At 45.2% G+C, this 27,853-nt stretch overlaps 1 protein-coding gene across 2 annotated transcripts in view; it reads left to right on the top strand.

Annotated features, from left to right (window-relative positions):
• The first annotated feature begins 428 nt into the window (after positions 1 to 428).
• The window catches only part of CLIP2 (CAP-Gly domain containing linker protein 2), a 75,636-nt gene continuing 48,211 nt past the window's right edge, over positions 429 to 27,853 (top strand). For both annotated transcript variants that reach the window (XM_083875347.1, XM_083875349.1), the window contains exons 1-2: positions 429 to 522; positions 16,501 to 16,721. In XM_083875347.1, the coding sequence (XP_083731473.1) occupies positions 16,610 to 16,721 (112 nt within the window). In that variant the 5' untranslated portion in view covers positions 429 to 522; positions 16,501 to 16,609. The remainder of the gene's footprint in view (positions 523 to 16,500; positions 16,722 to 27,853) is intronic.

Raw genomic sequence — 27,853 nt, 5'->3', positions numbered from 1 at the left:
TCCTCCTTTTTTTACAGGAAGCACCGCCAGCTCCTCCTGCTCTCCCCTTCTTGAATCAATCAAAATCACAACCACCTAAATCCAGGTGTGCCAAGAAAGCTCCTCCTTCCCGGAGCCCCTTCCCCAATACCGCGGGCAGGGAGGCGGCGGCTCCAGCGAGCAAAAGGTGATTTTCGGATTATTTCGGGTTTTAGGGCAGGAGGAGCCTCCTCGCTCCCTTCCCACCCTCTCACCCCATTTCGGGAGGCGCCAGGGCCCGGCAACCAGGAGGATTCGGACTCCCGGACCGGCCCCTTTGTTCGTGCGGGCCCGGCCGTGAGCCGCGAGGGCCGGAGGGAGCGGCGGTGCCGGCCCCGCATCCTCCTCCTCCGCCCCCGCCGCTCGGAGCCGCCGCCCAGATCCCTCCTCCCGCCTCCCTCCGCCCGCCGCGGCCGCGCAGGGAGTGGCAGGGCGGCTCTCGGCCGGGGTCGCCTCCTGCGCTGGCGCCGAGCCCTCTGCCCCGCTCCGCCGGGCAGCGCCAGGGTAAGGGGGACAGCGGGAGGGGCGGCAGCGCCCGGCCAGCCCCGGCCGCAACAAAGGAGGGATGAGCGGGGAAGGTGCGGGAGGAGCGCGGGCGGCGGGGATGCGCCGCTCTGTACCGTTGGGAGGCTCGGCCGCCGAGCACATTGTCCTTGGGCTGGGAAAGGCGACGAGCATCCTCGGCGGGCCGGCATCCCGGCTGGATTGCTCCGCTGGGCAGCTCCGGCACCGGGAGGGGCTCGGGGGGTGCGAACCCACCCAGAGCCCCGGGCAGGGTGCGGGTGGGCGCTCGCCGTGCGCCCGGGTCACGGCAAACGCCGCGGCCTGATGCCATGGAGACCGAGGTGGGTGTGGGTGTCAGCATCCACCTCTCCGTGCCGAGCGAGTTTTGAGGTTTGAAATGGGAGGAAAAATTATCTTTTGTCTTTGGGAAGCTTGACTGCTTTCCGGGCTCGGTGTCCTCGCTCAGTTTTTCTTGCTGAACGATCCAGATATTGACATGAACCACATCCTGCAGGATCTGATGTGGGTTTTTTGTCTGTTGCAAGATGTGCTTCTGAGGAAGGCCCAGGTTGAGCTGCTGGCATTGGCACAGGGCTCAGGTTATGAGCAGCAGGAGGGCTCTGCTCCTTTCCTCTCCTGACACCAAACAGCAAAGAGTGTTTGGGGCAGCATCCAGGGATGGAGGCAGAGGCATGAGTTGTTATCTCCACAGTATCCAGGCAGGCTGCAGTGGCGTTTTGGAAGCGCTGGGAGACAAAGCACTGTGTCAGCACCGAGTGTTATTTGCTGCTCTGTTGAGCATCAGTCTCACAGGCCTACAGACCTTGTCTGAGAACTCATCCTGCTGCAATGGATGTCAAGTTTTACCAGTCCCCCCATTACTGCTGGATAGAAGTGTTTCCCTGGGGGTGACTTGCAGCTCAAGGACTGGTGTGCATGGGGATAGAGATGTATTTGGGGTGCCTGGCTAGGCTTGTTGGCCTTAGCCTCTGCTAACAGCATTCCTCTCCCCATCAGTGCTCCAGGAGAGCCCCATTAATCAGCACAGCTCTGTCATTGCTGGCGTGGTGATGCTTTTGAACACAGAGCAGTTCCTGATATTAAAGTTGGGTCTGAGATACAGCATTTTAAGAAATTACCAGTCTGCTGTTATAGCCTGCCAGGGATTAGGAAGGAGGGAGTCTGCATCAAACAGCTCTGTTCTCACAAAAGTTGTCACTGCCTACCAGAAATCTCTGGGAGTACAGGACTTCAAAGGCTCAGCTCTGAGACATGGCACAAGTGACAACATTAGCAGCAGCCACTGCAGCACAGCAGGGAGAAGCTGTGCTGGAGCCTGTCTGTCATCTCAGGAGCCCTTGTGTGGGGCTGCCTTCAGTAAAGGGAAACCTCAGGTGTTTTTTCAGGGGGTGCTCTTAGGATCAGGATGGATGGGATTGTCTATTGAGGCCAAGGGTTGGTATGTGCTTCTCTAGCCTTGGAGGCTGCCATAATCCACTGTAGCAAGGAGTTCTTGGTGTATTTCCTCTTTATCCCCACTTGTGCTTTTTGGTTTGGCAGAAAAAGTGATGGAGAACGCAGAGGGGGCATTTCTGGTGCCAGGAGATGTGGCTCTGTAAGGACATCCAGGCTAATTCTTCTGTTGTGTTACTGGGTGGTTAAAATGGATCAAAGCATGTGTTCCACCTCCTGATTAAGGTTGTTGGTTTTATTTATCAAAATGCTGCCTCTGTCCATGAAACTTGGGGATGTTTTTTGTTGTTGTTTGGGTGGTTTTTTTGTTTGTTTGTGTTTTTTTTTTTGGTTTTTGTTTTGTTTTTTTTTGAGAGTGGGGTTGTTTGTTTTGTTTTTTTTTTTTTTTTTTTTTTTTTTTTTTTTTTTTTTTTGAGAGAGTGTTTTTTAATCTGGTGAGGACAGGAGACAATGTATAAAGTGAGTAAGTGAGTTCCATAAGTTCCATACCCCAGGTACATGGCTGCAGAGAGTACACAATGCACGGCAAGGTTTAGATACTTTTAAAGCTCTGGGAAAGCCCCAGGTATGGGTAGCAAGACCTGAATGTGACTTGTTGCTGGCATGTGTTATATCTGGTGTGCACTGATCTATAGAGATATCTGTAGATGTTTGTAGAGAGATCAATTTTTTCATGGATTCCTTTTATAAATACTGTGTGACTCTTCTCTCCATCTCCCAAGGGCTCAAGAATGACCAAGGAAATTGCTGACATGGGTTGAGAGCACTATTTTTTCCTCTGTTGCTGACTTAAATGCCCCCAATAATCAGCCTTTGGCTGTTGTTCTTTAATTACTGTTCTTGTGGTATTTATGATAGAATTTCAGATCTTGTTAGCCAGGGACTGGATAACAGTACTGCTGTACCGTCCAGCAGTACAGACTGTTTGTCAGACTCCAGCATGACTTGGGCTTTGCTTTACTGCTCAGTTTTATGAAACAACCCCATTAAGTTGGTGGATAAAGACAAACTGTCAATATTCACTCCAGAAGCCCAGATTAGAGTAAAGAATTGGGCTTGGTCTTTCTTGTGTCCTGCTCTATTCCTGTCTTCTCCTTCCTGTCTTGTCCCACGTGGAAGTTCTTGTCTCCGTGGCTGACACTGATGGGGACACACAGAATTCTCAGTGAATCATTGTACAGAGTCTCTTTCTGCAGCACCCCCGTGCTCTTGGAGCCTTTCCCTGTTCTGCTGAGAGCAGTCTGTGTGCTCTGCTGAGTGCTGATGCTAAACAGGACAAAGCAAATCCACTTCCCTCATAGCTGGATTTAATTTCTTGCTCCTATATGATTGTGCAGTAGCTCTTGTTGTGGAAAAATTACTTCATTGCATGTGACTGATACTTTCTGATATTCCCCCCCCCAAAAAAAAAAAAAAAAAAAGATCCTGTTGAAACCCCTTTTAAGTAAAACCTACAGCAAACTCACAACGTTTCTGCCTCAGACTATTTGGAAGTCCTTCTCTTACACTGGTACAGTTTTTATTATCCTATTATAAATAAATGAAACTGTTTCTATAAAACAGCCATGGTTGGTTCAGATGCAGCATAAGCAAAGAAAGATGTGTGAAGAAATAAAGCCAAGCTTTGTCTTTTTTTTTTTTTTTTTTTTTTCAGAATGATGGAATTAGATTTGATGCTGGCTTGGATTGGCACAAAAATTAAATGCTATTTTAATTTCAGCTATTTATTTGTATTGAGCTAATGTTTAGTCACCTGCATAGTTGCAGAGGAATGTGGCACAGACTGGCAAAATTCCACATTCCAATTTCTGAGCCTGTCATGGAGGCTCCATCTCCTCATCCCAGTCTGCTGGAGCACAAAGGGAATCTAAACTTTGGTTTATTTTGAGAGTTTATGCTCTGAATTCTGCTGTTGACTCCCTTGATAACTCTGTTTGTGCCTATGAAAGCCAAATGATTATTTTTGAAAATATTTTTACTGTCTGTCTATAAACTAAACACTTCAGAAGGACTTCCCAAGTGCTTTGATGGGTGAGATATTTGGGGAGATAGTGGTGCCATCTCTGCCCCTGTTTTTTCAGAAGTTTTGAGAAAAATTGTTCCTTTCTATCTGTTTCTCCCAGGTACAAAAGAGTAATTCTGACCTCCTTTGAGGTTTGTGAATGAAATGCTCTGGGGATGTTGGGTATGTGGATCTTGGAGCTTTCAAATCCCTTTTTTCTCCTTATAAATCTCTTTTCTGTGCTTTCACACATGCTTCCTTTAAAAAGGTCATGCAAATTAAAATGTATTGTCTGTGCCAGAGTTCTTGGTCAAAATTAATTCTATTTTATTTTACTGAATAACTTGCACAGTGTAGTAAAGACCACGTGGGTATTGGTTACTCTGGAAAGATTTCACAGAAACTTCAAGAAATCATCTTGATGCATCTGTCTGTTACAGATTGGATCTGTCTTCACCTGCCAGTCAAGACAGAGGTTTGGAGATTTTTTTATTTGTCAAAGAATGACATAGCAATGAAGGAATTTGCACAGCCTCTCTGGGTAGTCTGGCTCAGTTTGAACTCTTTTCTGTAGTGCACCTCTTCTTCCCCTTTGTTTTGTTGTTGTTGTCATTGTCACTTTGCCTATCTGCCTGTTTCTGTACAAAGGACAAAAGTGTTTCACTGACAAAAACCAACACAATTCCTTTTGCAGCACATCCTCTGGTGGGACAGGGAAGGCTCCCAGCCTGAGGCACCAGCCTCTGGCACAGTCACTGACAAAGGATTTCTCTGGCTGATCTCTTCTTTTTCTTCCTTTGGCATTTCCCTCCCCTATTTATCTGTTGCATCACACTTTGACAACTTCTGTGTCCTGTAATTAGTACTGGAAACTTTTCAGTTGCCTGACAGGCACAAAAAGCAGCTGCCTGTGGAAACAAACAAACAACACTTTCCCGTGCTTTGGGAACACTCTCATTCGTGACCTGCAAGTGCTTCCCCTGGATGCAGGGACTATCCTGGCTGTGGAAAAAACCTCCCTAAAAAAACCAGAGGCCTCTCCAGTTGTGTTTAATGAGCTTTGTAGCCTCATATTTGCCTTTTGTATATTGTGTACTGTGCTCCTCTGTGGCTCCTATCAGCATGAAGTTGGCCCTGGTGAATAAAGCCTCCTCCTTGGCTATATTTAGCATTTAGCTATTTGTTTTATAACTGAAATCCTTACTATGCTAATTGGAGCAGGTCAGTCTGCAACCTTGCATAAGTGCCTTTGTGTGGGGTTTTTGGTGGTTTTTTTTTTTTGTTTTTTTTTTTTTGTTTTTTTTTTTTTTCCCTCTGGACTTTCATTTCCCAGCTGGTAAGTTTGGCATGTTTAGCTGATGACCCATCCGCCAGCCACCCCTAATGGAGATTTAATGATGGACAATATGGCACAAAAAGGCAGGCCTTTTGTGGAATATACTGGTGAGGCAGAAGATGCCTTTTGGAGGAAGGATGTTTTGCCTCTCACTGTTCATCTTTTATGTGTGTGTTTATGTGGGCATTTACTGGGGCCTGTGTAGGAGCTTTTTGAACCTGCTGAGTCTCATCCATAGGAACACTTTGTTTATATGTGTACATATATTTATGTATATATCTACTAAACAATATTGGGAATATCAATGCCTCCTGCAAGCTTAATCTTGATGTCTCTGAAGCATCTGCACGCATTTTTCCTTTTTTTTTAATCGCTGAATCTCCTCAAAGCACATTAGGTAGGTGCCAGGAAGGTGTAGGAGCACTTCCAGCACACTGACATGCAAATGTCAAAGTCAAATGGGACTTTTTGGTGCTCAGATGATTCAGGTATATGGAGGGCTGTGATACACTTTGCTTTGGGGTGCCAGTAACTTTGATTGCCATTGTTAGAAGTGGCAACTCAGTTTTTGCTTTTCCTTTTTGGTTGAAACACAACCAGTTTGTGTTAGAGATGTGCACTGTGATACAGGGAAGCTGCTTTTTGTAAGGGCAGTGTACTTTCTTGGCTAGATGAGATTATATCTTGATCTCTGTACAGAATCATGATTGGGGCTTTGCCTGCATTAATGGTGTAGAAACAGGCTGTTTGTGTGAGGAGTGAAGGAGCAGCCAGGGACACGTGGTGACTCTAGAGCTCCAGCTGGAACACGTAGTGCAGTGGTACTCCAGAAGTGGCGTGGGTGATCCATCTGTCCTGCCTACCTGCTTGCAGGCTGAGTTCATTGCTCTTATCTCCAGAGATACCAACAATTAAATCCTATTTTTAAGCACTGATCTGTCTGTCCAGACCCTTTCCTTTTGGCTGTTGGCATCTGCACATCAGGGACTGCTGTGTGTGCTTCTCACTGGCATGGCAGTGTCTGGATGGAGGTGCTGACTGAAACCAGGCTGTGGAGCACTCCAGCCCCTGCTGGGTCTCTGCTGCTGTGGAAGGAGGCTGGGATTGGCAGCCTGGCCCAGAGTGGAAGCCTCTCTTGCCTGTTCCTGCCAGCCCAGCAGGTCCTGCTGGAGTGAGCATGTTCAGTCTCCACACCAGCTGTGCAATCTGACTGCACAGGGTTTTTATTTTCTCACTCCCTAGAAACTGCAATCCCCAACCTCCCCATGTGTTACACGCTAGGAAGCCATTCTCTGGAGCTGGGGTGGCCTCAGTGCCCAGAGGCATTGAGCTGGGATCTTCCCTCTCTCCATGTGGTGCAATCCAGAGTAAACATTGGCTTTTGCAAGGCAGGGTGTGAGGTGTGGGGAAGAAGGATCTGTGTGGCAGGAGGAGATAACATATCAAATTGGAGCTTATCTGTCAATATTATAACTTGCTAAAATTAAGATTTTGGTCATTGATAAGGGTGTAATTTGAATAAGATGTGTTCCTTCTTGTACTTTAAGGTCCATGAGTTACCCAAACTCCTGTTGTTTGAGGAGTGTGTGAGATGAGTGAGGTTACAGGTGATCAATTAGGAAACTCCATGATTAACGCATACTGACTGAGAGCAAACTCTCCAGATTACTGTTCTCCTTGCCTGCACCACTGGTTGTGGTGTGGATGTGTCAGTGTGAGTGAGGGCTGGCAGTGTTTGTGGAGAGGCTCAGGAGAAAGCAGCAATTAATACACATATTAATTAATGCACATAGCCCAGAGGTCATCTGCTTAAATGGAAGGTTGAGTTTGGGCTGGTGAATCAGCAGGGAGGAGGGTGCTTCTGGGAGCAACTGTGTCCAGCATTGCTCTGTTGCCATCAGAACAGGAAGCAGGATTCCTGTGTGGGTGGAGGGGATGGGGTTTGCCCTTGGTGTCCCAGAGGGACAGTGGGTTTGCTGCTGCTGAGTGTCTTTGGTTTGGTGAGCTCAGATCTTTCAGGAGGTACCAGTGGTGTAACCTGCTGGTCTGTCCCCCTCAGTTGACAGATTGGTGCTGCTACCATCCATCTGTGTGGAGCAAGGACACCAGTGACTGCTGTGAAAGGAGGAAGCAGAAATCCTGGCTGTCAGTGCTGTATCTTAGCTATGGGGTGATTAGAGGTTGGATCTTTAGAAGTCCCTTCCAACCCAGCTGGTTCTGCCATAGCCTCTATTTATTTTTTAATTTCCCTTCTGTTGTATTGTAACACCCAGAGTGTGAAGGTGGGTTAGTTATTCTTTAAACTTTTGGGTACAGTTGCTTTGTTTGAAGGAAAGAGATTATGTTAGCTCATAGTATTTGGCATAAAGTTCGTCCCTGGCCTGGTGAGACATCTCCTGGGAGGCAGCATGCACTTTGGGTTACCCATGGCTAGAACAGACTGAATTCAAGTGAGGAGGCTTGGAGAAGGTCAGCTGGGAGCTGGTGAGTCTCATATCTCAGGACCTCTCAAAGGAGAGCATTGCTTGCTCAGAATGGCACAGAGAAGGCAGACAAAGCTGTCTGCTGGGAGCTGGGCACAATGGGAGGGTGTCAGAGTTGTGCAAAGGGCACAGGAGATACGTGGGCAGGAAGTTGGCCTGGATAAATCTGGACTGGCAACTGGTGGGCAGCAAAGGCTGAAACTGCTGGGAATGAAATATCTTGTGCAGTGGTTCCATAACGAATGGAAAAGGGCTGCAGTAGGGGCAGGGTTGCATATTCCTATCCTGCATCCCTGCCTGAGGTTTTGGCAGCTTGTGGAGAGACAGGGTCAGGTTTCCCATGGTGTTTACACTGGGGTTGTTCTGAGGAGGTTCTGCAGCAGATGTTACAGCTGCAGGGGCTGTGGCCCAGGACAAGGCTTCTGTTTAGCTCCTGCTGGGATGACCAGGAATCCAGCACAAAAGGGATTGCATTAACATGATGCCTTTTCGTAGTGCACTTGAGAGTGTGTGTAGACACTGGACAGCATTAGTGAGGACTTTAGGAACAAGCCCAGAGTGTCCCAAGGCACACCAGAAACTTGTTGCATCCTAGTCTTATTAACCACATAATCTGCAAGTTTAAAGTGGTACAACTGCAGTGCCATCAGACAGGCTGGTCTGCAGAGCCTACCTTGTAAAAAGGGGGATAAAAATCAGGGCAAAAGGGATCCAAGTCCTGGTTTTCTTTCATAATCAAAGTTCAGGACAGGGGTTAGATTATAGACGTGCCCAAATTTATATATATATATATATATATATATATATAAATCTAAACTCCAGTTAGTAACAGATAAAGTGCCAGGGTGAACTTTAGTGCTATGCTAAATCAGCAGTCAAAAGTTAGGAAATTCCAAAAGTTCAGCTCCTTCTGCAGCTCTGCACAGCATGGCTGGGTTGTTGTATAGCTCGTATTTAATTAGAGAAATTGTTTATCCAGTGGAAAATACCAAGCCATTATAATGGAATTTATGTGTCATGTATCACTGTGTTTCCTGCACTCGGCCTTGCTCTCCTCATGTTTCTCTTCCAGATGCTGTTTTTGACAAATAAGATCATTTCTGTGAATAGGGAACTTGGATTTTATCAAAGCCTTGTGAATTGTAGAGAAATGTCTAATGGAATAGAGCGGAGATAAATCAAGTCTGAAGTGACCTGCAAGACAGCAGTGATGGAACCTCTGTGTACATCCTGTTGCCTTCCCTTGTGAGCCTTCAGCTTTAGTGTCTTGCCCCTGATAAATCTCTGTAGGGACACTGTCCCTGCCCCCAGGACTAAGCTCTAGGGAGCAGAAACTCCTGCAGAACCAAGACCATGTCCAGGATTTTTCCCACTAATTAGAGATAGTTTTGCTCTGCAATTAGTACAGAATTGTTGCTATCTACTGTATTAGTCCTCAGCAGGCATTTTGCCAGTGTGAGGAGCACAAGCTCATCCAGCCCATAAATTACTCCACTGGTTATGTGATTGCTTCCTTCAATGTGCTTTGGCTTTTTCTCTCTGCACTCTGCCTCAGGATTTGCATTGTGGTTTTTAGAGTGCAATAGGAGGGTTTTGCACATTGTTCCTTTAAAAATTCCTGTTTAAGAAGTAAATCACAGGATGTTTAGTCTATCATAGAGGTTAGAATTAGTTTTAAAAGTACCTGTGCTTTTAAATAAAAGTCCGCTAGGCTTTCTCTTGGCATTCTGAGCTAATTATTACAAAACTTGAGTGAGCAAGAAAGAAGACTGAACACACCTTCTCTTGAGGTGGACAACACTTTACACTTGTCAGGGAAACGGTGTAGTGACAACAGAACTTTATAGGCTGAAAACTTACTTGAATTCTCAGCTGCAAGAGAGAAAAAAACCTGATGGGTGACAGAGGATTCCCTGATTTTCCCTACATGTATTGGAAGCAGTGTGCTCCTTTCATTCTTGCAATGCTCTGTCTCCATTCCCTCTATGGGAGAAGGGAAGGTTTTCTTGCAAGAGGAGTCTGACCTTAATTAAAAATGAGTGTCTCTCATTTCCTCTGTACTTCAGTTAAGTGCAAGGATTTGCTGCTAATCTGCCACGTGCCTCAGAAATGGTTCCTGGTGGTTCGTCAGGAGGAATAACTAATCAGAGAGAAGAGAAGGCGATGGTGTGATTACCTTGGATCGGATGGAGCATCTTAAGGAATTAAAAGATAAAATTGCCTTTTCTTCTCAGCATAATCTCTGTCTCTATTAGCAAAGCTGCAGTTTGGCATTATCATATCCTGTCTCTGATGGGATTCATTTCCTGTCCCTTTCACACCAGACTGAGCCCTTCAAGTCTGGCCCTTGGATTTGGATTTCAAGGCAAAATTCTGTTCTTGAAGTCCCTAAGCCATTTTTGTAGCATGGACAGTGTTGTGAGGTTGTGAGCCTGGGGGACAAAATCTTTACTTGCTCTTGTCCCTGGCATGGGACACTTGGCAGTAATATATCCAGGAGGAAGAACTCCAGGAGATGGGGCTTTGCTGCCTGAAAATCTCATTTTCCTGGGAGTGGGGAAGGTGCAAAAAAGCTTGGAAATATGGAGTGGATGCAACCAAATGCTCAGAAACAAGAAATAAAATAACTTAACTTAGAAGAAAAAAAATCAGCATCTTTAGGTCAGTAGAGGTTTTATATAAGGCCTAATGAAGGAATCCCAGATTTCGCTTTGAAAGCTTTTTGCCTTTATTCTGTGTGCTTATTGGAGTGAGTGCAGAGCTCCTGCAGTGATCAGGCGATCAAATTCTTCTCCAGCATTTTATTTTCAGGGAGATGTTGAGTTTCACATGCTGTTTTGACCATTTACAGTGCCTGATGCTGAAGGTTTGTGCCCTCACTAGTGGTGTTTGCAGGGGGGCAACAGGGGTGGCTCTTGGGCTGTTCTAAGGTGGGTTTGCTCTCATCCAGAGTCTGACAGAAGTCAGGGGATGAAACCCGGTGATTGTGAAGAGAATGACAGAGATGAGGGGCTGAAACCCAGAAACCTCTTGGAGGCTAATGCAAGAATCTTTGTGTAGATTGAGCCACATGAGAGCTCAAAAAAAAAGGGCTGAAATTCTGCTTGCAAATGTGCTGCATCCCAAAGCCTAGTGTTGTTCCTCATCTGTAGCATGGACATGAGGAAAGATGGAATAGTGTTTAAATAATGGCACAAGCAATTGATTCTCACAAAGTTGTCTTAAATGGGATTAGGTAAAAGCTGGGACTTTCTTGTGCTAACCTTTCCCCATCCAAATAGTTGTGTTTGAAGTCACTGGTTATTTGCATAAGTCAGAATTATTAAAGACAAAAGTGTTGTCCTGCTTCTCTGCATTGTCGTTATCATTAACGTTTTGGACAACATGACAATGTTGATTTCTCTCAGCCTGATAATTAAATGCTGTTCTTTACTTTTTTTCCCTATGGGCCCTATCCCTGAAAAGGTGTGTGCATCTCTGACTGAAAAATTCAAATTTAACTTCTTACATGAGAATTTAGTAACTCAGTAAACCTAAACCTGGAAACCTAAATCTAGACCAAACTGTTAGAGCAGTATTCAGATACAGCTGGTTGGAATTCCACATGGGTCTGCCCTTACAGGGAAATCCCTGTGCCTTGCCCAGGGTGTCATTTGAGTAAAACACTTCTTACATCCAGATCCAGCCAGAAGGAAGCACCAGGCACAGGGTGGGATTCAGGCCAGCTCAGTCTGGTGTCTGGAAACATGTTCTTGTGTCTTGCACTCAGTAAGTGGAGGTGAAGAGATCCTTATTTTGTGTTTACCCATGAGGGCTTTCCTCCAGGAGTCTGCTGGGTCCCAGTGTCTGCTTTGCTGCTTAAGCCTGTCCTGAATAGGATGTTATTCCATCTAGCAAGCAAGTACTCCTGTGCCTTCTTGAGGGAAGAGGGATGGATGGAGCAGAGAAGCTGTGGATAAGCTGCATTGCCAAAGACTTTTTCTTCCAGTCCCTGGTTTGTGTTATTTCTCTACCACATTTATGAAATAATTGAATCTAAGCACCTCCAATTGTTTGTTTTTGACGTGTTCTGCCCTGATGCAATCATCCATGATGCTGGCCAGGCATATCCAGATATATGGCTCCTGGTGAAATGAGCATTTTTCTTGGCTGTACATCTGTACTTAGTTGAGAACAGTTCCTGTCTCAGTTTTGGAGACAAGTTTCAGGAGAATACACTCTGGAATGAGCATTTCCTCTAAAGAGAAAAGGGCTTCAATAACTCCCTTTTCTTCTGCCAATGAGAGAAATTGATACTAGCAGGTGAATGTGGAAGAAAAAAACCCCAAACTGTTTATTAACAAGGAAAAAAAAAAAAAAAAAAGGGAGGGGGGTGCCACAAGGTACAAAAAAGGATGGAATAAATGCTAGATATGAACTCCCAGAAACTTACCCTCCACAGACCCACACACTCACCCACAGCAGAACAACAAAACTTAGAAATCCCCAGGGAAGAAAAACACGGGCTGATTGCATGGAGTGGAAAGCAAAATGGGGAGTGGTCCCTTGGGCTCTGGGAAGGGGAAGAGGAACTCCCCTAGCAGCCCAAAACAGAGCAGATGGGAAACCTGTTGAATTTTTGGTGTGGGTCTCCTCCTCACAGCAGCCAAAGCTGATGGATTTTAATGTCCTTTCTTGTGTTGGTTCATGTCCTCTGAGCTCTCAGGTTTGGGATGGTCCCACTGGCTCCCCAGATGGGCCAAAAATAAAAACAAGCCGAGCCAAAAACACTTCAAGGGAACAAAAACCAAAAAAAATCACCAAGAGGATTCCTGGTACAGCCTCCAGGCTAGGGGAAGGGAAGTGAAAAAAACCTCTTGCTTCAAGCTAGCAAAAAACCCCGATCCAACAAGAGGAACATCCCCAATCCACAGTGTCCAGAGCACCCTGCAGAGAGATTGAACAGAGCCTGCACCCAGCGCTCCCAGGCTCCAGCCCTGCCCCTGGTTCCTCTTAAAAGATACCACAGACATTTCTGAGGATAAAGCAGATGAGTAGGGAAAGAAATATCTTTATAAAATCACCCCAAGCCAGTTCCCCTTTCTGAATCTGAGCCTGTGTGACTCACACTCAGCTGTCCCCTTTTCTGATGGAAAGATGGGGAAGAGAATGTTTTGGTCATTTGAAGCAGGACTTCATATTGTGCATTCCTGGGATGCTTTTCTTGGTTGTGGGAACAGACAGAACCATTCATCCCAGTGTGGAAAGACTGCAGGAAGAATCTAGCAGGGATCTACAAAATGCTTGTTTTCTGTCATATCTTGTACAAGAAATAAAAACAAAATAAGCAGAGCTGGTGGCACTGGAGTATCCAGAGGAGTAGATGGGGTTTTCTTTACAGTGTATCTGGAGAAAGTCACATTTCCCTGAAGTTTTGCAGGAAGGCAAAGCACACAGCTTGTGCAGGTAATATGGGGAGTAGAAATGATAAATAACAGAGAGAATAGAAATATTCAGTTCCCCTGGAATTTCTGGATAGAGCTTAAAGACTATTCTGGCTGATTTCAGTATCAGGGAAGAGAGATGGCTCATGTGTTTCCTACACCACAGATTTGTCTGTGTTCAGCCTCTACTGCTGGAAACAGATTTTTCAGAAGAGCTGGAGACAGGTTTTTCAGGAGGGCTCTGCTAATAGAACCTGTTGGGAGGCTGAGGCTTTTCTGTGGCAGCTCAGAGCATGTTGTTATCTCTAATGGAGCAGGGCAGTGCCCTGTGGAGAGATTGGCCTGTGTCCCAGGCCAAGGATATTTCTGCAGCATAAAAGCTGCATCACTTGGTCAGGAGCTAATGTGGGACTAGGATGGCTCTGGGTGGTGAAGATGACCTAATGGTGTCATTTGGAAGAGCTCCATGCTCAGTGCTCAGAGCTTCCTAAAAATCTTCTCATACATATTTGTGTTGAAGTGGGGGAGAAGAAACTGGTGACAGAGGAGGAGTGTCTGTCCCCAGCAACAGGCACAGGCTTCTTTAAAAGCCTCCCAGATGTTTATTTTTATCTGTGTAGTACTGACAAAATGCATTTCTAGTAAAATTTACTCCAGATCATCTTTGTTTCCCTGTGTGGTGATGAATGTGCTTGGGCTGCTGTCCCTGGCTGTGGTCAGACTGTGACAGTGACACTTTAAATGGATGAGTTTGCCCCTGTCAGACCCTCCCCATGAGCTGACATGGACTGGACACAGCCAGGGGATCTGCTGTGACTCCCACTGCCACTTGAGAGGTTTTGGAGTCTGTTGTACATGGCCATGGTTATGGGGTTGTATTTCAGGATAAAAGCATCCATCTCTGCCAAGGGGAGCATGAGTAGCAGCCTGTGGAATTCATTTGGTTTTTAGCATTAGTGTGTTGAAAGCAAATGTGTTTGTGTGAATATTTCTGGCAGAAATATTTATCTGGTGGGAATACACTTCCTCTTGTGTCTCTCCTCAGTGTAAAAATATCCAGTTGTCCTGAGAAGAAGCAGGAAATCACAATATCCTGTGATGGGAGTGGACAGCTGATCTTTAGGGATAATGAGATGTGGAGAGAGAATGAACTGAAGTTCCTGTCTCCTCAAAGACAAGCAGCAAAATAGAGGAACACACTAAATTCACTCTCCCCTAAAGTTTGTGGGATTCTGGCTGCAAAGTTAAGGATCCAGAGACACTCTCTAACAGAAAAATTGAAAAATCTTTTTATTCTTCTGGCCCCTTTTTCTGCTTAAATTCTTCTCTGCTACTGTTTTTTTTCCTTCCCTGTGTCTTTTTATCTTCTTATCCGCATTCCTGGTTAATTCAGCCAGCTGTGTGGAAGCACCATTGCTTAATCCTGAGTACATCAAACCTTGTAACCAAAATGTAGGATCAAATAATGAGTAAATTCAGGAGTAAGGTCATGCTGTGAAGAGGGCAAACTGAAGGTGATGGATTGAGATCTCCAGGTAAAGTACATCAACCTGCCAGCAGAAGAGCTGGAAATCAGGTTGTTGTGTAAAATCAAAGCCAGATCTGGGCAAAATGTGTCCTACAAGATGGAGTGGGTGGGATATGCCACATCTGATGGCTTGACAGATAAAAGGAGCCTGGCTGAGCAATGTTTCTCACCTGCAGATTCAGTTCCTTGTCGCCCTATTTTATGCTAAACAGAGCTGGAAGCTGTAGGCTCCTGTCCAGCTCTGAGAGCTGTTCCTCGCCAGCTCTGTTGCAGGAGGGCTGTTTTTTCTCTTCCTTAAGAAGAGTTTCTTGCTCTTGTGTGTTATTTCTGCTGTGGGTGATGTGACTGGAGCATCCTGCCTCTTGTAGCCAGCCCTGACTTCTGTGTGAGGTGAATATCTGCAGGTGTCTGAATCCATCCCAGGGACTGAACACCTTTGTGGGCACTTGGGGAAAAGCCCCTGATCTCAGGATTTTGCTCAGGCTCCTTCCCCAGGATGTCTCTACTGATCCCTTCTTCCTTTGTCTCTTTGGGCTGATGAAGGATGACTGACTCTTACTGCACTTGGGTGTTTTAGGTATTTGTGAGCCCTTTGGAATTCTCCTTGTGGTTTTCCCTCCTCTGTGTCTGCTTGCAGCTTTTCCTGGAGCCCTGCCAGCCCCCTGCTCGCTCTGACCCAGCCTGTGTTGGAGTCCTTCCTTATGCCTTAATCATTTCCCACCCCATTATTGCAATTCCCTCCTTGCAGCATCTGTAAATCTTTGCTGCACTGATTCCCAGGGGTGCTGCCTCCTTCCTTTGCCCAGGAATCAGTGTCCCCAGGTTCTGGCTGGTCTTTGGATTGCTCTCCTTGCTGTCAGGTTGGCATTGTCCCTGGCTTACTCTGCTGTCACTTTTTTTCCTCCACATCCTACCCTGCTGACTCCCAGCCTCAGTTTCCTTTGGGCTGATAGGCTCAATTTTTAATTTGCTTTTCTTTATCCACTAGGAATGTTATTGCTTTTTTTTTTTTAACAACTTAGTAATTTCCTTTATTTTTCCTTTCTTCTCATGAAATTGTGGTTGCTGATGCAACATCCTTGCAAGGATTTTGGAGGTTTTATTCCATTTGCTTACTGGGAAGGGAATGACATAAGGAAGGGTTGTGACTTCACTAATGAATAGTTGGTAGAGTTGTGCTTAGGAAATTTTGGGCTTTTTGGTTTTTTTTTCAAATTTTCTTGTAGATCCATAGGGTCAAATGCCCTTTTATCTGTGATAAGTTTTTGGGTTTGTGTTTAAGGAAAGGAGCTGAAAACCCCATCTCAGACCCTGGCTTCATTCTTCCTTCCCCTGCCAGTCTGGAGAGGCTGCTCTGAAGGGTGGCATGAAAGGTGGTGCCTTTTGTCAGGGTTCTGACAGCACAACAGAGGCTTGGCAGGTGCTGAACTGAGGCTTTAGAATTTAAAACCAGTCAAAATTATTTCAGTTGCTCAAATCCCAAACTTTATTTAAATTCTTGTTTAATGGCTCTGGGAAGTTTCAGCTTTGGCCCAGGACTCCGAGATTGATGAAAAAAAAAAGGCAACATGAAGATGGGAGATGAGGGAAATGATCACCCTTGCTTTGTAGGAGACTAAATGAAATGTTCTGATTCTTCTGGGGCTGTGAGGACAGAGCTGAGCTTTCTGGGAGCCTGGTCCATGCTCTCTCATTCATTCTCAATCTGATTTCTCTGTGCTCTTCTCTCCCAGGTGTGTGACAATGGAAGAAGAGGTGCACCATCAAGAAGCCTGAGCAGTGACACTAGGACAGCTCTAGAGACACTGGCAACAGGAGCCTGAGATACAGGAGACAGCAATCATGCTGAAACCAAGTGGACTTAAAATCCCAGGCAGGGCTGGGAAACACTCCAGCCCCATGGGAAGAGCATCAGGGACCACGGCAGCTGCTGTCACCACTGGCTCAAAAGAAGGTAAGGGCTCCATGCAGGGGCAGGAGCTCAGCCAGGTGATTCCTGCCTTGGAGGGAGTGGATTAGTGGAGCCAGTGTTCTGTGGGATGGGAAATTCTCCATCTGTATATGGGTTGATGGATCAAAACAAGTGTAACAGGGTGAATAAATGGGCTGCCTCTCCCAAGTGATGCACAGAACAGGCAAGTGGTGGAGTGGGTGGGAGACAGAGGGATGCCCTGATGTTTAGGGCTGACAGAGGTGCCTGTACAGACGCTGACATGGGAAGGGCTGTTAATTAGGCAGATGGGAACCTCCCCCATGACCTTAAACACTGCCCTGTAGCCATTGCTATTGGCCTGTGAGGATGTAGGAGTAATAACTGAGCATTTAAGGTGATTCGGCCTGTGTGGTTTACATCAAATTACTGCCTTTGTTTAAACAGAAACATTTGAAGCCCTAGGATTTGAATAATGACTTCCCTTCACATACCTACACATGCCTTTTGTTGTTGATCTATATCCAGTGTATAGATAAGCTATGCAGACTGCAATTATCAGGATAATTAACACTTCAGAAGCACTTGAGGGTGTATTTTGCTTAGGATTCATTTTTCTGCCTTATTGACTGGTGGGTTGTTTTTTTATAGTATATAATTTAGTAAATATTCAAGATGGGAGTTTTGTATGTCATGTCTTTCATTTCACTTTGTTAAAAAAGGCTTTCTTCTTGCTTCAGGGGAAACACATCAGGATGATGTATATCCTATCAAAACTTGTACTTTCACTATATTACGCTTTCATTTGAGAAGGTCACTGGTTGCTTCTTTGGATCTGTCAACCTCTTGTCCTTATAATTCAGGCCACTTCCTACATGCCTGGTTACTTTGCTGTGTGTTTGAGTCTCCAAGATAAAGAACATTTAGCAGAATCAGGAAAGCCTTTTACCTCTCAGACAGTGTTTTTAATCAAGGGGATAATATTGGTCAAAATTTGCTTTGGCATGCTCACACAAATTAGTCTGGGATAATGATAATGCAAAATGAGGGACACCAGACAATGCTGTCTCCTGTCAGAGTAATGCAAAAGTGTTAATTATTTAATCAAAGCAAAACAAAAAGACATCTCCGAGATTCCTGTTTTGCTTGGGTATGTTGGGATGGTGATTCAGGCGCAGGATGTTCACACACAAACTCTTTTTGCTGCTGAGGCACTGATTCTGCTCCCTTATTGCACATCAGGGGCCGTGCTTTGCTCATGGGTTCTTCCAGCTGAGCTGTCTCTTCTTTCAGTGACCACCAGTGTATGTATAACCTTTGCCACTGCAGATTCTCTCCCCAAACTGTTGTAAAAGCTACAGCTCCAACTTGGCTTTTTGCACATCTGCAAGGTCTTGTTTGAGGGGCCAATCACTGCCTGAGGTCATGGGTGTGATACAGCACTGCAGAGATTGGAAAGGTGCTGCTCTTCCCTTGCTGAGGGCTTGGCCCTTTATGTGGATATTAACAAATATTTGGATTGCAGTTTTGTGGGAGTGGATTTTAATAGTAAAAAGCTTGCTTTCTTTATTTTGTGCCCAGATCTAAGATACTGAAATATCCTTTTACTTGTTTGCTAGAGGGAAGCATAAATTGACAAAGGAAGAGTTTGATAGGTTTGTCTGTGTATTTTTAAGTTACTCTTCTGACCCTGTATTTCTGAATTTCCTCCTTGTTTCTCCATGCCCTCAGCTGTGACTGAGAAATGAACCTGAGCTCCAGTGATGTCCCTATAGAACTCCCTGTTGTGACTCTCTCAAGGTGCTTCAATCTGGATTGCAGCGTGCCATGGAGTTGCTTTCAGTTGATTTTAATCACAGGAAAAAACATCAAAATGAGGGAAAAGATCTGAGGCCTCTCTTCCACCCAGTGACTTCTCAGCAGGCACAGCTGGTGCAAGTCTTGTGGTATGAAAGGGTCAGTCAGTGGCAGGGTCGAGGCAACCTCCAGGCTGAATGCAGTGCCTGTTCACTGGAGCTCCTTTGTGCCTTGTTCAGCTCCAGCCATCTGTCACCAAGGGATGTGCAGCCAAGTGCCCTGTGCTGCTCCTAATGAAGCCTGCCCTTTGCTAGAGGAGTTCTCAGCTTTATTCCTGGAGAAAAGTGGGCATGGAGAAGGGGAGAGGTCCTGTGATGGTGGGTTGGCACTGTGTGACAGGTGTAGTGCTGCTCCTCTGCCTCTCAGGGCAGTGCTGGAGGCTTTTGGAGATTGTGGAGCTGCTGGAGCAATCGCAGCACTGAGCAATTCCTACCTGGAAGGTGAGACCAGAGCACAGTGGGGTTAAACAGCTGGGATGGGTGTGTAACAGTGGTTGGGTTTGTAGTGTTACCTCTGACACCTCCTCACTCAGTGTCCTGCTCAAGAGCTGCTGCTGTGTCCCTGCATGGGCTGTACCTGCTCTTCCCCCTGCAAATCTCTCCAGAAGTCTGCCCAGCTGCCTCTTGCTCCTCTGCTTTCCAAAGATAATCTGTGAGCACAGTGTGCATCCCAAAATCCTGCTGACTTGCCTGTGTGCCCTTCCCTGAGAGTGGCAGCATCTGTGGGGCCCAGCCACAGCACAGTCATGGGATTCAGTCTTTGGCAGGGGAAAACTACAAGAGAAAATAACTATTTTTTTTTGTGTTAAGGTGGTTTAATTCTATTCCAGAGCCAAGTGTCCACATCACTGAAATCCTAACCATAGCAGGCACTGATGTGAATTTTGGGGATGCCTGCAGCCAAAGAATCTGGTGGTAGATGGCCATGGAATGTGGATTTCATTACATTTCCCAGGGTTAATCAGATCTGGGCCACTAGACTTTATATGAGGTCTTAAAGTTGAAGGAGTGAAGGAGTCTCTGTGTGAGATGTTTGAGAAGCCCTGCAGAAACCGTGAGCTCTGTGACCTGTGTCTGAGCACTGGAAGTGCTTCCTGGGAGGCTGACAGGGTTTTCCTGACTCCACAAAAATTCATTCCATGCCCCTGAGCTCCTGCCTTACTCCTTGCCTCTGCCCTTGCCTGCCTCTTTCCAGAAAAGCCAAAGGAGACGTCTGCATTTTCTGGAGCTTGATGGAAGAAACCCAGAGTGGTTTGGGTTACAAAATACAGGGCTGCAACACTGATCTATATGAATTTCCTACCTCGGTGGAGGATAGAAATCTCAAAATCCTGAAATGTAGTTGCAGAAGAGAACCATAAATCTAATAAAGCACAGAATTAAACTGCATCAGTGCCCAGTCTGTTGCCTCTGAGGTGTTCCTTGGCTCTGGGAGCTTGGGGCTGGCTCAGAAAGACCCCAAATGGGGATTGTATCTTTCAGATTGCGTGTTAAGAGAAGTCGCCTGTTCTCCAGTTGTACCTAATATGTGTCAGACTCATTAGCAGCAAATGAATTTTTAAAATCTTCACACTTTGATCCTCTTCCCCTCCCATAAGTTTATCAATCTTGTCTGCACAAGTGCCAGTGGAGGTACTTCCCTTTAGTCTTACTCTGGAATGCACAAAGTTGCTTTGATTTCTCCTTTCTCTTTTCCCCAGTGTTCTGTTCATGTTCTTTTGTACAAAGTCGAGTGTCTCTTATCACTCTCTCATTTGTCTTTTCCATTCCTAGGCGTGGGGATTCCTCTTCAACATTTCCATGTTCTCTTGTCAACTCAGATCTTATGAACCAGAAGGAGGGTTGATGCTGTGTTTACATGTCAATAGGATTTCACAATTCCTGGCTGCAGGTTTCTCTAGAGCCCAGATGTGCTGTAGTCACACTGAGCCAGCTTGTCACACATGCTCTGTCAGTTATTTTTCCTTGAAAACATACTCAGAGTCAATTCTGCTCATGGAATGAATGCCCTGTGTCCTCTTTCAACTTTCCTTGAGTGGAGAGTTGTTGTGTCTCCTTACCTGAGCTAGTGCTCTCACAGAGCCATTAGGTGTAAGAGCTTTTGTGCTGGTGGTCTGGGTTGGGTGCATTGCCTTGCTATGCTTGTGGGCTTTTTCTAAAAAATCAAAAATTGCCAGTTCAACTGAAAGTCAGTGGGGAACTGGCAGCTGACATGGACTCCTGGAAGAAATTAGCCTTGAGTGGTGTCCATGCTGGCTATCCCTCTCCTTTCTCTCCTATAAAGCTGGAACAGTGGAAAAAAATAAGTTCTGCTGCTTTGCAGTAACTGTTTTCCTTAACTAGACTGAAAATTCATCTCTAGCTGCCTTAGGAGAAGATTTCCCTCAAATGTGTTGGCTTATTTCCCATGTTTCAAGTGGAGAAAATCACTGTTCTTGACCCCCCATTCAAGAGAGTTTCTGTGCTAAAGGTGTGGGTCACAGGCAAAGGGCTCAATATAATATTTGGATTTCTTGCCACAAAGCTCATGTCTCAGTTTCTTTCCCACCCTCCTCCTGGAAAAGGCTGCTTTTACAAGATGGAAAGAGAATGGAAGCTGTGATGAATGGGCCCACAGAGCCTTCCCAGCTGGTGGAACAGGTGAAAACTGCTGGGAAGAGAAGCATTCACATTTCAGAGTGGGTTTTGTCTGCTCAGAGCAGTGTTAGAGTAACGTGGTTGGAGAAGTTTGCTTTTCATACTTCATTTGGCTGTCAGCTGGCTCTAGTGTTTGTTGATGGTTCTTAAATCTCTTGTTCAATTAAAAAAATTCTAGCAAAAGACAGAAGACAAAATATTTACAAATACAAAGAGCTGGGCAACATTGAGATTTCAGTGCTGGAGGCAAAAAAGCCCAAACTTATTAAGTTTTCTGTGAGACTTCTGTGCATCCTGTCAGAATCCAGCACAGACCTTGGATTTTACAGATGGGTCCTGTCTTTCTGAATGGGCAAGTGCAACTCTCTGTCACAGGAATTTCATATTCAGGCATGGCTAACCATATCAAAACTGTTTTTCAGCAGTTACCTAGTTTTATTGCCAAAAATTATGCTTTGATAGCTAAACTATACAGCACATTGCTGGGAGCCTGGCAATGCCTTCTTGTTTTCATATAAGTGTAACATGCATTATTTTTGATGAAGAATAAATGCACAAGGCTGATAATGTTGGCATAATGTCTGCTTCTGCAAATACTGTGTGTTGCTTTTCTTTCACTAAAAATAAGAGTGAAGCAGACTGGAACGCTCCCAGGGCCATTAAAGAGAATGGGATGAGTGACTCCATAGGGGAATTAAACTAAAATATGCTGTAATGAGGATTTGAGAAGGCTGAGCTGGGGATTGGGTCCTGGTTAGTTTTATTTGGGTTTTGGGTACTGATGGGCTGAGGCTGGTCCCTCCTGGGGGACAGTTACTGCTCAGTTTGCATTAGGGGGTTAACTTTTTAAAAAAATATTCTTTTCTAGAAATGTGATTATGTTCTGATAGCTGCTTCTAGTTTGAGACTCAGCAATTCTGTGGCCAAGTCTCTTTTGATCTGTACCTGCCTCAGTTCTGCTGGAGGACCCTAAAACTCACCAGCACCTTATGTCTCTTGTCTTTACTTTATGCCTTTACTGCCTTGCTCTTGCCTTTCCCAGTGGAAAAATCTTCATTCCTTTTTATTTATCTGCCACAGTGTTAAGAGCAACATCTTGGTAAATTAACTTGAAATCAATTGTTTGCCCCTTGAGTTTCTCAGGATGCTTTTTTTAAGTTAAATTGGCTGGATGCATACCAGTAAGAAGCAATTTCTATTGCTTCTAGAATTTTCTGTGATGAAAAACAGAGGGAGGGATGGTGTCCTTCCTGGGGAATTTATGCCTCAGTAATAGGAGAGAACTTGGGGAGGTTGAGCTCAGGTAATTATTGGTAGTTTGGTAGAGTCTTAACACAGGCCTTTTTTTGTAAAGCTGCAAGAAACTGCTGAGGCTCTTTAATTTGTATCAATCTATTAATTCTAATTTCCAAATAAATATTAAAGACACTAAACCACTGTTTTACCTGCAACAAAAGAAATAGGATTGTAATGTTCAGGGCAGGAGATTGACTGGCACAGACATAGGAACCTAATTCTTGTGTATTCAAAGGCTTTGTGCCTCTTGATTCATATTAACTTGGGGTGTTGTGTGCTGGTGAATTGAGAGGGAAGACCCCACATCATGGGGCCAGAGGCTGCTGTTATTTCTAGCAAACATTTGGTTTTGCTGTTTTGCATCAGGCCTCATGGAGGGATGGGTGTTGTCAGCTCCCATCTGAGTGCTGTCCTCAGTTAAATCCACGCTGCAACCCTGGGGTGGGATTAGTGATCCTGCTGGGAACGTGTCATTGGTGGCAGTGGAGTTTGATGAGCTCTGGCTTTATGTTCATGGCTCTGTGTACACAGTGTTTTCAGTTCCTCGGGGAATTAGGAGGTTGAGATGCCAGGGAGGTGTTTGAGGATCAAATGCCTCTGTTACAGTGTCAGCAGACACTAACAGCAGTGTTAGCTGTGGGATCCAGCACAGGCAGTCACCTGGTCAAAGAGTTCACAGGGATCTGAAAGAAAACAAGATTGTTTTCAAGGGCTGAACAGGAAAAACTGCAAATGAGAGTTGCTGATTTGCTGATCCTGGGCTGAGGTACAGCTGAGGAGTGGGAGCTGAAGCAATCATGGGAACAGCTCTGCTGAGGGATCATTAGATCCTGAGTGCATCCCCTCATTGCTGCTGTGGGTCTGACTGAAATGCCCCGTGTGGAGGTTGTGTCCCTCAGTACAAATCCAGTCACTCACAGACACAGATGCTGTAATGAGACCCTGCATATTTGTTCTCATCCTCATGACATATCCTATGCCAAAGTTTTCTGGCTTGGTTGTAGACCAACCACTGGACTATTTGCACAGAGCTTGTAACCAGCTCACATGTGTCTTTCATGAGCTGCTCTGCCTGCTATCCTCACTCTCAAATACCTTTTGTGCTGGGATTTTTGAAGGTGGTTGTTCCTCCACCCTTTCTGGTTCCCCTCCTGAGGGGAAGTACCTTTGGTGGCATTCCTCTCCCAGGAAATGATTCCATGCATTCCAAGCAATGTAAAAGGGCATTGAATCTTCCTTAGTTTAATCAGCTTTACAGGTAACATACAGAGATAACTGTGAGTCTGATTTTAATTGTCTTAATGATTAGATACTCTTAGAAGGATTTGATGTAGTTAATCCTTAACATTCAGCTCCTTCATTGTATTGTGGGTGAGGCATGAGCACACACCAAAGGCATATGGAGGTCACACACCCTCCTGCTCTCTCTGTCTGCAGCTCTTCACAGAACAGCAGGGAAAGAAAATTTGCTTCTCACAGATGCTCAGCTTATGGAGGTTGGAATATAATGAACTGAATCCTATTCAGCTGGGCTGGTGTCAAGTCTGCAGCAGCAGCACTGTGGCTGTGCCCATCAGAGTAGGGATGCAGCTTCAGGGCAGGATCTGCTCCTGCATGTTCTGCCTCCAACAATTGCACTAATCCAGCAAGAGCAGATTAATCATTAAAGGCCTAAACCAATATTCATTGAAATTAAAGGAAAGATTCCCTTTGGCATAGATGGATTTGGGATGAGAGTCCACAGGATTAAAGTGGCATCAGATTGTTGGGACATAATATTTGCCATGCGTTGGAATTACCCATCACACATTGACCCTGCATGTGAGCATCCTCCTTGAAAGCAGGAAAGATGGTGACTTGAGGAAAGTAGGTCACTTGATTTCCACAAAAGCCTTAAAACATTTAGAATACAAATATTATTCTCTATTTATTTTGAATTCAGTAGGATATTACTTTTTAATGAAGATGCTAGTAAGTAAATTACTATCCTATTCCCATAAAAGAGAGAAACTGGTTCTTATGCAGGAGTGAGATGTGTAAAAAAACAGTGTTTATCACAACACTCACTCTAAACTAATAACAGTTGTCAAAACCGAGCTGTCTGTGACTTCAGCAGCTCTATTCAAAATACAGTTGATGGTGTCTCTGCTACAAAATGCATTTGGCAAGGCTGTTTTCCAGCACGGTAAATGTGTGTCCTGGGTGCTGCATCTGGATTGTGGACTGGAGGATGCAGCAGAGCACTTCATTCCATGGATGTGTTTGCAGAATTCTTTGTGAGAAAGGAAATGTTTGTGAATGGGGATTTTTAAATGGTCTCAGAGGGAGGCAGTGATGAACTTAGCCATGAGTACCACTTACAAGCTGAACCTGCAGCAAGGTTCAGGAGTTAATTTGTGTGATGTAGTGCACTGTCAGGTTGTAGGGCAGCATTATGCAGGAGTTAACTCTGCTACAGAAGTGTTCCCAATATGCTTGAGGAATTCCTACAAGCAGGAGCTGTAAGTCATTCTCGCTTTCTGTAATTATAAGCCTCCTATGCACACATGAAACCTGTCTGTTCAAGACTCTGAATGCATCAGCACCTCCTGTAAAGCCTGAAGGCTATGACAAAGATCAGTATTACCCATGTTTTTACACAAAAAGACAAAGAAGTAGGTCTTGCCCATGCCATCCTGTAAGTCAGAGGTGAGAGTGGAAGTTTTCTTGGCCAGCAGATTTTTCTGGCCTTTTGTCCTCCCAGTCCTGGTACAGGAGCAGCAGCTTCCCTCTCTGATGCTGCTTCCCCTTATCCTTCCCATTGACTGAGGTGTTGTGTCTGTAAACATTAGTGCCTTTGGAATTTGGCTGTGCAGTCATTGAGCTGTAGGGTAAATTTCTGTCCTGCACATGCTTGATTTATTTCACACTTAAATCTGAACAGTTCTTTAGGATTCGTGTCCCTGAAGATGACAGGAGCCTTTTGTATTGCTGCATAACTTATTTCACAGAAATACTTTCTACAGAATATTTTATTTGGAGGTATTTGCTCAGGAAAAAAAAAAAAATCTTGCCAGACATTAGAAGGGTTTGGTGAAGATTTGAACAGAGGAATTTCAGGTAAAGATGGTATGGTGTTGAGAAAATTCTGAACCCTAAAATGGGCTTGGGGGTATCATCCTCAGTGACTGACTCTGTCCTGGCTGGGTGTTCAGAAGATACAAGCCTAAAACTGATCATCTGAAGAAGTGGCTTGAGAGTCATAGTCCACATGTGAGTCTGTGATATCAGTTAGGCGTACTGGGAATGGGTGTGTGCTCAGGGTGTCTGGTGGGGCCCTGGGCTCAGTCTTCAGGGCAGCTCAACTCATCCTAGGTTTTATCTGTGATCTGTCACTTTGCATCATCAATTTCCCCACCACCACGGTGGCTGCTGACTTTGCCCACCATCACTCCTGGAGTGGTGTAAGATGTCATTTCTGGTGGTCACTTAGATCTGTTGGGTTTGAGAACGCTTGCTGTGGGGGTCAGTGTTTATAGCTGATACATTTTAGGATCAGATCTGGATCATGGTCATGTTTATTTAAAAAGAAAAAAGACATCCACTGTAAATAGGTGACTTGGCTTTTCTGCAAATGATGCCTGTTCATGTACAGATAATTGCCTTTTGAATTGGATACTTAGCTGTTTAAGCCAGGTATTTGGAGTGAAGTAGATGACTCAGTGTTAATCTGCTCTCAAATATCCTTTTTGTTAGATTAGGCAAAGCAAAGCCAGCCCAGCAAACTCTGTGTAGTGTGGGGCTGTGCACAATCAGTCCATGGTGTGCTCTGCAGCCTGCTCTGTGCATGGATGTATGGCTGGGGGAATAAATGGCTGGGGGGATGAATCAAAGCTGTGTTCAGCACAGTGCAGTCCCAGGATTGTGCCCAAGTTTGCTTGGCAGTTCTGAGGTGGTTGTCTTTACCTCTGCTATAGTTCCTGTGGGATCCTGGGGTGCTGCAGATGGCCCCTGGAATCTCCCTCTTTCAGGGGGATGACTCAAAGAGATGGTGCAGTTGTACTGATGTCATATTTCTACTGAGGAAGGGCAAAAACAACATACAAGGGAGAAATCCTGGTGCTTGCCTGTGTGCTGGTACTATCCCAGTGGTTCAAACTGTGTTTTTCAGCATAGCTGGTCACACTGAAAACCAGCCCCTCAGCATGCAGATAAGGAGCTAACAATGCCTCCTCCCTCATTCCTATATGTCAGGTGTTAAGTTTTTATACTTTTCCCCTCAAGAGCAGCCGCAGACAGGCATGAGGAAATATCTTTTGTGGCTGCAGGCATGAGGAAATATCTTTTGTGGCTGCAGGCTGGCAGCTCTTGTAAAGAGCAGTTGCTGTGAAGATTATCCCAACTCCTGCCAGAGGGAAGCAGAGCAAAGTAAAATTAGAAAGTCAGAGAAAAGCTTGTGGTTGAGCCAAAGAAATATTTCTGAGATTCAGCAGGTAAAAATGAGAAGTGGTTTCCTGTCAAGAGAGGAGGAGTGAGGAAGATCTTACTGCTGTGCTGTATTGCTACATGTCTAGCTTTTATCATGGGGAGATTCCATGGTGCCAGCAGAACACTAGCTTGCAGCTTCCAGTTGCACAACTGTACCAAATAAAGGATGCTTTAAGCCTGAGCTGGGGGGTGTGGGCCTCTGCAGTGCTCAGAGTGCAGTAGGAGCACAGGTACGAGTGGCACAGCTCATCACCTGTCACACCAGGGAAAACACTGCACTGCACTCGAGTAAGTCTGCCCTGACTGGGGTAACCAGATCAGTGAGCACTCTTGAGGATATATGGGGGGTTATAATGCTGGTTCCATAGCTGGAGTAAATACTGTGCCCACAGGCAGTGTGTGCCAAAGCTGGGGTCAAACTAGACTGTCTCCTGTCATTTAACTTCTCTTTCCCGTGAATTGTTAGAGGTGCAGTCAGTCTGCTTGTCCATGGCTGCTCAGGTTATCCGCTATGAGTAAATAACCTGAGTTATGCATACAGAGCAACTTCTCCTGCCTCTTATTCCCAGTACAGGGAGCTGCTGGGATCCCCTAAACTGGCTCCAGTCTGATCAGAAAGTAATAATTGCCCTCCAGACAAAGCTAGGCTCTTTTTTTGGTACCTTCTATTTATTGTACATTTGATTGGGACTGATCTAATGCTATAATTTCTGAATGAATAAGTCAGTGGCCTTTCTGTGTGCACCTGCTTGAGCAATGTACTGCTTGGCTGCTCATCTCAGTTGGTGCTGTAGGAATGATCCCTGAGCCCATCCAAGTGGGTTTTGTGTGGGAATGATGCCTGAGCAAAATTCCAATATGTGAAAAAGGCTATGAAATTTCAAAACTCTGCTGCTCAAT

Source organism: Zosterops lateralis (genome assembly GCF_965231275.1).
Source record: "Zosterops lateralis genome assembly, chromosome: 19".
Taxonomy (NCBI): Eukaryota; Metazoa; Chordata; class Aves; order Passeriformes; family Zosteropidae; genus Zosterops; species Zosterops lateralis.
This window is presented reverse-complemented; position numbering and strand designations above follow the sequence as displayed.